At 52.2% G+C, this 12,236-nt stretch overlaps 1 protein-coding gene across 1 annotated transcript; it reads right to left on the bottom strand.

The window, feature by feature from the left end:
- Window positions 1–7,338: 7,338 nt before the first annotated feature.
- On the bottom strand, window positions 7,339–12,234 carry SLC32A1 (solute carrier family 32 member 1). The gene is made up of 2 exons (XM_011366600.1): window positions 11,619–12,234; window positions 7,339–9,236 (listed from the first exon to the last, which is right to left on the bottom strand). Exons 1-2 carry the CDS (start codon window positions 12,009–12,011, stop codon window positions 8,049–8,051), a joined length of 1,581 nt encoding a protein of 526 aa, XP_011364902.1. The 5' UTR covers window positions 12,012–12,234; the 3' UTR covers window positions 7,339–8,048.
- Between the last annotated feature and the right edge of the window lie 2 nt (window positions 12,235–12,236).

Raw genomic sequence — 12,236 nt, 5'->3', positions numbered from 1 at the left:
CGAACACTAAGAAAGGGACTGCTAATTGTTCTTCAACATGTATATTCTTTCTTCCGTTTAGTAGTGTAACTCCCCTTAGTAGTTATCTAGCTTGATGTGGTCATGAGACTAAGTTCTGGCCAATGGGGGTGAGAGCGGAGGATATGTGGACACTCCCACTCCGGTTTTAACTCTAAAAACATTGGGCACATTCTCGTGCCCCATTTCCCCGCTTTCTGCTAGCTAGGGGGCTAACAAGAATTAGAGCAGCGCCTTGACTCTATCCTCCCAGCTCTGGAACACTTAACTTTGAGATATGAAAACAAGTTAATTATAAAAGGTGGCTCGGAATAAACATACTCAGCAAGAATTGAGACCCCCCAAAACTTTCTCAAGAATCTCTATAAACACTTCTAGGCCAGATTTGGAACTAGCTTGGTGACAAAATCAGATTAAAAGTGTTGCTTTCCAATGCAAGCCCATCGTTTCAGACATCCGAAGGTAGCCAACATTAAGCGGAGAGAGCAGAGACAAGCAGAACACAGAGGCTGGGTAATAATATAAATGAATGTAAGTTTAAGAACTATATCTATGTATAATGTGGAAAAATCACCAAGATATGTTTTTAAAGAAATGAGTGAAGGCATTACAGTGTATAAGAAATTCCCTTTAAGAAAGGGAGGAGGAAATACATATGGTTTTGCTTTTATTTTCATATGGATAGACAAGAAACTAATAAAAGGATTTACCTGTAAAAAAAAAAAGGGGGATGAGGCAGGTAGGTCATGTGTGAGAAACTTTTTTACTGTATCCTTTTTGATATACTTTTGTTTTTTAACCAAGTGAATGTATAACCTTTTCAGAAAAAAAGAAAAAAAAAACATGGTGAGGTAAATTACCGTTCCCAGTTCTTCACTCCCCTACAATAGAATTATACATCCATACCATCTGCCATGTAACTTTGTAGGGCCTCTCACTGTAGACATTTATATTGGTCTTGACCTTGTGACTTGCTCTTAGCCAATGGACCGTTAAACAAATATAATCTGAGCAGAGGCTTTAAGTATGCTTGTGTGGTTTAGGCTGCAACTCTTGCAATCCTGTTGTTAGTCACGAGAAGAACAAGTCTAAAGAAAATAAGAGACACATGGAGCAAACCTGAACCCAAACTGCAGCCTGGAGCCTAGTACAGCTGACCAGCAAGCTAAAGCTGAGTTGCCCCATAGATCCATGAACAAGAAAAATCTTTGTTCTTATAATCTACTGAAATTCTGGGGTTGCTTTGCAGTATTGTTGCTGGAGAAAACTGACATACTAGATCAATGTGTCCAATTGGGACTTTCTGCCTTGATGCAAATGTCCTACAGTCTGTAATGTCTAATGCACTAGCCACTAACCATATATGGCCATTGAGCACTTGAAATGTGAGTAGTGAAACTGAGGATTTGAATTTGAATTTTATAAAATTTTAGTTTACATTTAAACGTAACCGTATGTGGCCAGTGGCTACTGTGTTGCATAATATAGCACTAAACAAAATCTATGGCTGAGAGTATTTGCCCATGAAAATTACTAGAAGAAAATAGATCGGAAGCCTACATTATTAGTTTCCTAGGGCTTCCATAACAAAGTACCTCAAACTGAAATGGCTGAAAACAACAGAAATTTATTCTCTCACAGTTCTCGATGCTAGAAGTCCAAAATCAAGGTATCAGCAGGGCCATGCTCTCTCTGAAGGCTCTAAGGGAGACTCTGTTCCATGCCTTTCTTTTAGCTTCTGGCATTGCTGGCAGTCCTTGGCTTGTAGACACATCACTCCACTCTCTGCTTCCATTTTCACGTGGCATTCTCTGTGTATGTGTGCGCGCATACACGCGTGTCTCTGCATCTTTTTTCTTCTTATAAGGACACCAGTCATATTGGACACAGGGCCCACCCTGCTTCAGTATGACCTCATCTTAACTAATTACATCTATACATCTGCAACAATCTTATTTCTAAATATCATCACATTCACAGGCACCAGGATCAGGACTTCGATATATCTATTTGAGAGGCACAATTCGATGCATAACACCTACTGAGTTTTGAGGGAATTATATTGCCAAGAAAACACAAGCCCAGACTCCAAAATTCTGTATGTATTTCACTTCTAACATAATGCTAGGATCACAAACCTGCACCAGGAGGAAGCTGGTATGAAAGCTGTACAACCCTAAGGATGAGACACTCTCCCAGACACTCAGGATGATAATGTCTGAGAAAGAACTTCTCAGAGCACAAAGCTAAGAGCCACTGAGAATGATAGATAAGGGAGCTCTCTCTGGAAAGAAGAGACAGAGAGCTCTGAGAACTTACTCCACTGCTAGGTCAGGGAATCCATAAATTACTGCCCAGGGCAATTTGATCATTGCTATAAACTTCTCTGTGAGGAGCTTAAAAAGTGCTGATACCTGCATCCCACCCCCCAAAAAATTCTGATTTCATCATTGGAGTGAGGCCTGGGCATGGGGAGCTGCATAATATCCCTAGGTGATTCTAATAGAAAGCAAAGTTTGAGAATCAGTGCCTGAGGGCAGTCCAGCAGTCTCAGCATCACTTGAAATGCAACATATCCAGCCCCATTGAGAGCTAGTGAATCCGGAACCCGCACTTTAACAAGATCCCCAAGTGATTCACATGTATAGTAATATTTGAGAAGCATGGGTCTGGTCTTCCTATCAGCTCTGATTTTTATGTGAGAAGACAATACAACTTCTTTTTCGTTTAAGCCACTCTCATGTTGGTCTCTGTTCTAACACACACATTTAGGTGATCAGAAGATGCATATGCTTTTTTTCCTGAGATGGTCTGCATGGCAAGACCCAAGACTATGGAGCCACCAGAAAACTGTTACAAAGAAACCATGTGCCACGCAGTCCCCCAAAGCTTGGCCAGGAAGACGTGATAGGAGCAGGCGTCAAACTGGGTTGTTGAGAGGCCCTGTGCTCGGCCCATCTCAGGGTTCCTTGGGCCAACTGCCAGAGAAAAGAGCCATGTAGCCAAAGAGACAAGCTAAAGATTTGGACTGAAGGCAAGGAATTTAGCACAGGATTTCTAGCTTCCTCTCAGATTCTGCCAACCAACTGATAGAATCATCAGCCATGAGGCATCTGTGGCCTTTTAGCAGCCTGTCCCTTTGCACATATTATTGACACAGACTTAGATGCTCTGTTCTGCCTTTTATCATCTGCCTCTAGATTCCTACTCATTCTTCTGGGCCCAGCTCAAGTGTCACCTTGGTCTTTCTTTGCTGGGGGACGGAGCAGAGTATCCCATAAGGTGCTTGTCATGGGGCAGGTTCCCTTCATGGAAGGTGAATGAGTGTCTTGGTTGGTGAGAATGTGTTAGGTAAGTTAGAGCTGTGTCCACCACACAGCCCTCAGGATAAGGCATTTGCAGCAGCTAAGACCCCTCTTTCATTTGTCCTCCAATCCTTAGGTTTACCTGGTCTTGAGAAAACAGAGTTTAGTCAAGATCTTCTATACTGCTGCATCCCCAGAGCCTAGAACAGTTTTTAGCCCAGTGCATGGCCTATAGTAGGTGCTCAATAAATATTTGATAAATAAATCCTACGTGCCTGCCAGACCTTGTGCCAGATATTGGGTAATACTAATAATTGCTTTAGTCATGCTCTCACTTAGGCTGTACTTCCTTCTCCAGTCTAGACTCTGCCGCATTCACTCTGCAGCATCCTCAATGTCTTCATCTTGTTTCTATCACACTCGCAGAGGATTGCTGGGAACTGCTGGAAGTGTAAAACTCCCCCACCCTCCCACCTCACAGCCCTGTATGGCTGGGATCTTAGCACTGCTGGATCATCTTGCTGGATGTCCCTGGCCAGAGGCCCCTCCTTGCCTGGCCTTTCGGGACCCTACAACTGGCAAAGGTGATGGCCGTAGCATCACTGTGGAATCAATTATAGCCAGACCCTTGAAAATATTCTATCCAAACCTGCAGGAAGTACAGCTTATCTCCCAAGGCTTACCTCATACCCAGGGCTAGGATTAGCATGAGGCAAGAGAAGCATTTGCTTAGAGAGCAAAATTTAAGGGGGTGCAAAACCTTTGACAAGCAAGATAGCATTTTGTGCAATCTCTTTTAAAACTCAAAATTCAAAAATGAACTATGATCAAAATAACACAATGAACAAAATAATAAAATTTGAAATAAAGACAGGATTAGTACTGCTAATATTTCCTTTGGCCTCAGATTCAACATGGCTGAGCATAATGTTGCTACTGGCCCTGTGCTATCTGAATGTCGATGTTACTGATCCTGCATGCCTAAGTGTTTGGGAAGGAAATATACTGATGTCTGCAACTCTGAAATGCATTTTTATAAGGTGGATTCTTGAATGGATAGATGGATAGATATGGGATAGATAATCCAGCATTATAAAATGATAATTGTTCAATCTGGGTGGTGAGTGTATGAGCATTCAGTGTAGAATTCTTTCATTTTTTTTCTATAGGTTTAAAGAATTTTGTAATGTTGAATAGGAAAAAAATAAAGACCAGTGAGAAGAACACCCAAGTCTGGTTCCTCGGGTCAAAACAGCTCCACCCTCTCCCAGTCCTGGATGTCCAGACCTGGGTTCCCCCACCACACCCTCACTCACAGTGAGGACTCAGCCCTCCAGCCAGCCTGCCTCAACCTTGACTGAAGCCTCTCTCTGGCCCTTGCCCTTGAGATCCCCCTTCCACACCAACAGAAATGCATGGATCTTCTCCACTTCCTGACTGGTGCTCATGGAGCCTGTTTGGCTCCCTCTCTCCCTCCAAGGCCCCTAAGTGGGGAACATAGTCCCTAGTGTAGGGCATGCCATTTAACACAATACATTTGATAATACAGCATCCTTCCGTGTTTAGGGGAAAAAAACAACCAAAAGCCCACTTTTTTAGTATATAGAGAACCTGATATAAAGCATTGGAGATAAGTAATAATTATTAACTGGATAGGGTAGTGATGGCAGGAGGCAAGAAGCATTTTGGTATCTGGGATGAGCACGAAAGAGTTTACTCCAATTCTGAAGGTGAACCTTCCTTGAAGGCAGGCAGCTTGCGCTTTCGCCGCTGGGGGGCGAAGCAGGGCTGTCTTGGGACAGGTCGGCGGCGTTCCTGGGTTCCTCCCGGGTACAGGGTCTCGGTGATTCCAGGCCGGGGTACCAGGGCCCTGGGCTGGACACACAGACGCGGGGCTTCTGCGGACGCCAGTGGGGACAGCTTACCAGGGTCCGCAACGCGTAGAGAACAAGACTCGCGATAAGAACTGAAGGGAAGTGATGGGAACCCTGAGGGCCCAAGGTGAATTCCCTCTCTCGGCCTCTGTTCGACTCCCGAATGAATCTTGCCTGGCCTATCCTTGGACTCGGACAGGACGCTCACCCCGAACCCAGAGAGAGAGATAGTTTTTCCTTTCACTTTTTACCCGCGCATTTTGGTGTTGTGGGGAAGGGTACGGAGATGGGTCCCATCTACTACTGCTCCCTATTTCTCCCGGCAGCCTGAATGCAAGTCTGGGTGTGGGTGTACTATTGAGCGTGTAGGGCCTCCCTCGGGCCGCTAGGAGGCTGACCCTCCCGCCCCTGCAGCCCTCAGGACCTGCGCGGGGGACCAAAGCTCCTGCAAGCTGAGCACAAAGCCCGGAACCAAAACCACGCGGAGCGGAGCCAGGCGAGTCCGCGGAGGTAGCAGCCGCTGTCCAGAGCCTGCCAGTGTCTTATTTGTCCTTTTAAAGACGGGAAGGACGAAGCTGGTGCAGCGCGACGCTCCCAGCTTCCTATCCATCGCAGAAGTCTGGGCTTTCACGGAGGCTACACACAGTGCTTGGACTCAGAACATACCCCAGGGGCCGTGGACCCGCTAAGCAGTAGTGGAATAGTCAGCTCCCCAGGCCTGGGAGACATCAGAGGGCGTAGCGGGCCTGGAAACTAAGGATCCTCTGGCCAGCTCCCGATCCTGAATGCGCGACAGTAGTGACAAAGGGGGCTTAGGGAGATGATAGGAGACATCTCAAAAGGCCCGTTTAAATAAATTGTCAGAGCCGCGGACCGCCGAGGGGACTGGATCTTATCCTCCTTCTTCTTCTCCCACTTGGCAGCTGAAGAACCAGGGCGGTGTGGGTCACCTCTGTCGCAGGTATGCACACACATTCATTAAGATTCCCACAAGACACTACAGCCTTCTCCACCTCACACGCTTATCTTCATATAGGTGCTCTCTCTCATACACGCACCCACGCGCCCACGCCTGTGGCAGCGGGCAGGGAGATATGGACCCCGTTCTTAGGCATTCTCCCGGTTCTTTCCCCTGAGGATCGATCGTACCTAGAGAAACCTTCCTAACCGGCTTTCTGCCTTGGTAGTGAAGACCAGGAACCTCCTGTGTGGCTTTTCTGGGAACTGCCCAGCCTTCCTGCGCTCCTGGATCCCATCTGGAAAGTCTAACCATGATCCTTTCCAACCATCCCAGAACTGGAACTCCTGGAGGCAGCTCCAGTGCTGCTCCTGGAGTTGGATCAACACACAAAAAGGCTGGATCTTCTGCATAATTCAAACAAGCACATTCTCAAAGAGGCTGCGCGACAAAAGGGGATACTGGGGCCCAGATGGCTCACAGCTGCTTCTGAACAGCCAGATCTCTTCAAATTGGCCGTGAAGCCTCAGTTTGGATTTGGGCGCGGGGGAGGAGAGTTCTCCAGGGTGAGAGATGCCTGCCAGGCCAGGTTGGCAGCTGGCCGTGGGTACTCCTGGGTACCTTTACACAACCCGCTGCTGATGCCTTTATAGTTCTCTTTACAGTTGGCAGTCCTGCCGTAAATTTATGTGTGTCCTCGTTTATTGCCTATCACTCCTTTACTAAACAGGAAGCTCCAGGAAGGCAGGTCTGAGTCTGTTTCTACTGGAACTCAGGACCCTCCCAACTCATAGGCTGTCTATAAATATTCATTGAACAAATGTGTAGGGCTTTTGCACATAAAAACTTTCATTTTTTTTTTCCTTTCAGGATTGGAGGTTGAGAGCATCCACCACATTCTCAGGTATTTCCAACTCCCCGCTCTTCCCCAAACAAGCATCCTGACGGCTGAGGGGCGCAGCCAGTAGGGAAACACACTCCTTCCTCTAAGTCCCCCAAGCACCTGCAGAGCTCCCCCTTGGTGCCCACCGACCATCCTTTTCCCTCCCAGGACCTCTTTCACCCCCACCTGCTTCACCCGGCTGGTCAAAGACGGTTCCCCCCGCCAGTTCCCCAGCCACCCATAAGCGCTGGGATCCCCGTGGGTGCAAAACGCAGAACTACTAACACAAGGCTGCGGGTACCTTTGTTTCTTCTTTATTTGCGGATAAAATTATGCACCGCATTCTAGATAGATTTTTTTTTTCTGATATACATTTCATCTTATTCATCACGAGCACACCACACACACAGTAGAACAGTTCCACAACCTGATAAATTGCACAAGATGAGTTTGGATTCCTGAAAACCGGCAGGCAAGCCGTCCCCGCCGCGGCTTCTCGCCTCCCCGTTTCGCTGAAGGAAATCTCCCACCCGAAACGGATTTCCCGGCCAGCCTTTCCCGCCGCAGGGTTGAAATGTCTCCAGAATGGGAAGCGCTCTTGCTGGAAATGGCTGGACGCTGCAGATTCCGAGCACTGGATGGCTGTGAAATGTCTCCCCAAGGTCAAGTTTCTGAGCCTGAGAGCCGCGCCCCTCTCCCTCCCTTCCCACCCGCTCTCGGTGACAGGGACCGAAGTGTCGTGGCCCCTCCTGGAAGGACAGATAACCTTGCCCACAAATTCACCCCCACAGCCCCCGAAACCAGGGTGTTGTGGAAAAGAAAGGACAACAGAAACGCAGACGTGATGGATTGTGGGTCCCTATTCCCTCCCACCCCCCATCCCCAATAATCAGAAACTAGGAACCAGAGATGTTTAAAGCTTGGCTTCCCAAGCGCAGCGGCAGGGCGCACGGGGCTGGTGGGGTTGGGGGCTGGGGAGAGGGAAGAGTGCGGGAGCTTGCCCCCGCGCCCTAGTCCTCCGCGTTGGTTCGGTAGGCCTCGATGAGGCCCTCGAGCGAGTGCACGAAGCCGGATACGCTGCAGATGCCGCCGATGACGAAGATGGCGACGTCGAAGAAGACTTGGTGCCACAGCAGCTTGCGCCAGAGCAGGCGCAGGTGGAAGAGGCTGGGCAGCAGGAAGCAGAGGCCGGCTCCCGTTAGGCTGCCCGTGAGGCCCATGAGCAGCGCGAAGTGCGGCACATAGATAGCCATGAGCAGCGTGAAGACTACCAGCGCGCAGCGCAGCGTTAGCCCCCACGATTTGAGCCGGCCGTCGCCGCCGTAGCAGGCGGGGAAGAAGGCGCGGCTGCCTTCCTGGAAGAGCGACTTCTCCAGAACCTCCACGGCAGCGAAGAAGGGCAGCGGGTATGACAACAAGGCCTTGGCCACTAGGAAGATGTTGACCACGGCGCGGATGGAACCGGGCAGGTTATCCGTGATGACCTCCTTGGTTTCGTCGGCCCAGGTGAGGTAGGCGACGAGCGCGAAGAGGCCTTTGAGCACGCAGGCGGCGATGTGCGTCCAGTTCATCATGCAATGGAACTCGCTGGGCTGTTGCATGTTACCCTCCAGCGAAGGCAGGAAGATCTGCGATGTGTAGCTGAACACGATGATGCCAATGGAAATAGGAAACTTCTTTACGTCGATATAGAACTTGACCTTCTCCCAGGCCCAGTCGCGCGCTCGTGATAGGCAGTAGGCGATGACCAGGATATTGATGACGAAGTGGGCCAAAGTGCACAGCAGGCTGAACTTGGACACGGCCTTGAGATTCTTAAGGAAGGCGCAGGGCAGCAGTACCGCCGTGGCGATGATAGACCAGGACTTCTGCGACACGGGTAGCCCCGGGAAGCTGTTGTACATGAGGTTGCCGCTCACCACCACGTACAGGATGCAAGTCATCACCAGCTCGATGATCTGTGCCACGTTCACCACGCGGCCGCCCAACGTGGGGAACCGCGGAGCGCAGCACGCGTTGGCGATGGCCACGTACGAGTCCCGCACCCGCACCACCTCGCCGTCCTCGTTCTCTTCGTATAGGCATGCGATGAGGATCTTGCCAGTGTAGCAGCACACCACGGCGGCGAAGATGATAAGGAACAACCCCAGGTAGCCGCCGTGCAGGATGGCGTAGGGCAGGCCCAGGACAAACATTCCCTGCGAAGCGAAGAGGCAACCAGACCTGGCGCTCAGCTCGTGCGGCCTCAGAAGGAAGGTCTGGGGGCGTGGCTTAAGGCTACAACCGAAAGGGGGCGCTAAGGACAGTGAGTCCTGGGCCTAAGACTGGGAGGAGAGATTAAGCGTAGGCTGGAATGGAGGTGTCGGGCGGCTGAATGGGAAGCCTGGGTGTTGAGTCAGAGATGGAGAGGGAGGTGTTTAAGGACGGAATAAAGAAGGAAAGGCACGCTAATATGGCTGGGAGGCAGGGAGGGGACTGGGTGTGAGGTGAAGCCACAAATAAGGAAGGAGAATGTGGAGATACTTGGGGGTGCTTCCTGGGGACAGAATCAGAAATGGGCTCACAGGAGGAGGTGTCTTAGAGGGGGCGTGGCCAGAAAGGGCTGTGAGAAAGGTAGAAAGCTAGGCCTGAGCGGCTAGGAAGACGGGGCACGGGATTTAAGGTGGGGTTGCAACAGGGGTGCAGGAAAGCTAATGAGGGAAACGCGGGTGCCTAAAGACCAAACCGGAGAAGGAAACGTTAAAGATGGCAGAGCGAGGGCGAAGAGATAGGGTAAAGAGGCTGAGTGCGGGGCAAGCCACAGGGAGGCTGGAACAGAGGGAACTTGAGCATGCTTGCTAAGGGCTCTAGAGGGTGAGGCCAGAGGCGCTGCGCGGGTGGAGAGGGGAGGCAGAGCTGGAGGTAGGGAGTCTTGGGGCAAGGCAGGGGTTGGATAGGAGAGGCCGATCCCTAAGAAGGGGATCAAGTGGGAGTGTCCAGGCGAGCAGGATAAGGGACCTACAGGGAAAGCGCAACCGCTGCGTGAAGGGCTAAATCAAGCGGGAGTCTATACCCGGAAGCAGTAGGATTGGGAGGGCAGAGCTTTGGAAGGAGGGCTTAGAATCCATATGGGGAAGAAAAGCTAACGAAATCCAGGGTTCCCAAGTCCTGTAGGCCTCCAGCCTCTCTCCCTGGCTTCTACCCGAACCTACAGAACGAGGCCTTCAAAGACGCCCAGGATGAAGGCGCAGACCACAACGGAGGCGGCTCGGCCCCTGGGCCCTGCTTCCGCGTGGCGGTCTCGCCCAACTCTGCAGCGGGAGACACCTCGGATCAGGCCACTTAGTGCGCAGGGCCCCGCGAAGCCTCGCAGAGCCTGCGTCTACAAGCAATCCCGCTGCAGCATGCCGCTCCCGGGAAACCTGCGTTCAGCGCCCCAACGACTGCAAGGTCCGGGGACGCGGAGGGCGCCAAGCCGCAGGGCCGGGGGGCGCCTAGGGCTGAGGATTCCTCCGCCCCGCGAGCGGCGGCCTGCCCGCCCCAGTCAGCTCCCGGGGTCGTTGTGCCAACTTCAAACCCGCTACTAGCAGAGCGCGGCGCCGCCTGGTGGGGAGTGGAGGGGAGAGGGGTTGAGAGTAAAGGTGAAGGCGTGGCGGACCGTTCAGAGCATTTAGAGGTGGCTTCACCAGGGTCACACGCAGAGGAACTGGTCTCCTCTTTGCGGTGTAGCCGGGATTTCGGGCGAGAGAGGTGAATGTGAACACAGGCAGCGCTGAGGTTCCACGGACCATTCGTGCTTGTGTACGCAAGCCTGTGTGCGTACCCTTGTTTACACCTGTATGTCACCAACAGGGCTGCACCTGGGAGAGCGGGCCGGATCCTGTCTGCATGAGTCTGTGCATGTGTGTGTGTGTGTGTTATGTCCAAATGGGTTTATATGTGTGTGTGCTTGGGATGTTCAGGTATGTGCTTCTTTGTGTGGGAGGGTAGGGGTGAGGGAGGTGCGTTTGAGGATAATCCTGTTGTCTAAATATAGATGCATTCCCTGTGGTCTATATTTAGATGCATGTCGTGTGCACCTGTACCCCGCATTTGTTCGTGGGGGAGGGGAGTGTGGGCATGTGTGCCTGCCTATATACGTGCGCGTGTATACGCATGTGTTTCGGGGGAGGAGACTCCCAGCTCAGCTAATTTCACCTCTCCTTTCCTCCCGAAAATGAAGCTGTGAATCCGTTCCGGAGTCCCAGGCGATACTGTTGCCTCCAATCCTGATTTTCTTTCTCTCTCACTCCTCCCCACTCCCCTCCTCCTGTTTCCCTCCCTTTTGCAGGGTCTTAGGGCAGGTGTCTCGGACCGTACCACAGCCTAGCTTCCCAGTGGCTGGGGCCGTAGGAGGTGGTGCGAATCAGGGCTAGAAACACTGCCTGGGGGCGTAGATCTCTGCGCAGGGCTGGGAGGGACGAGGGAAGGGGAGATCCCGGGCATGGGAGGTGGTTTTGTCGCCCAGATTACCTGGGGACTCGGCCAGGGGCAGAGCCTCCTACACACAGCTGAAGGGATTGGGGGTGGGGGGGAGGCAGAGGTGGGAATCCCAAGCTCACCTGGATAGCGTTGGTCACGTTCCAGCCCGCCTCCCATGCCGTGATCTTGGGTTTGTCGTGGCCCCCGAACTCGCCACCAGCCCCCACGGCCTGGTCCTTGGAGCCCGAGGGCGGCAGGGGCGCGCCGCCGCCGCGCTGGTAATGGATGTCTCCCTCGACGGGCGGTTCGGCGCCCTCGTCCCCGCAGGGCTCGCCCTCGGTTTTCAGAATGTCCATCTGCAGGCCCTGACGGTGCTCAAAGTCGAGGTCGTCGCAGTGCGCGAAGCCCACCGCTTCCTCGTCCGTGGCCGCCTGAAAACCCATCCTGGCGAACATGCCGCTCACCTTGGCCTGGGACTTGTTGGACACGGACGTGGCCACATTGGACAGCTTGCTGCGGAGCAGGGTGGCCATGGCGGCGGCGCGGCCCAAGGAAAGGACAGAAGGGGCTGGGGACGCGTGGGACGCGCGGCAAGGCGGCGAAGGCAAGAGGGGCGCGAGGCCGCTATCTCCGCTCGCTTTCCCCGCGGCGCCCTGGGGCGCTCTGGCTCATAACCCTCACGGCTGGCGTTTGAGGCTCGCTCAGGGTTGACCCGGCGGGCGGGCAGGCAGCGGGGCTGGCGGAGCGACGGTGGCGAA

The sequence above is a fragment of the Pteropus vampyrus genome, unplaced genomic scaffold (genome assembly GCF_000151845.1).
Source record: "Pteropus vampyrus isolate Shadow unplaced genomic scaffold, Pvam_2.0 Scaffold125, whole genome shotgun sequence".
Classification (NCBI taxonomy): domain Eukaryota; kingdom Metazoa; phylum Chordata; class Mammalia; order Chiroptera; family Pteropodidae; genus Pteropus; species Pteropus vampyrus.
The sequence above is the reverse complement of the archived record's forward strand: the minus strand, read 5'-3'. Positions and strand labels throughout refer to the sequence as shown.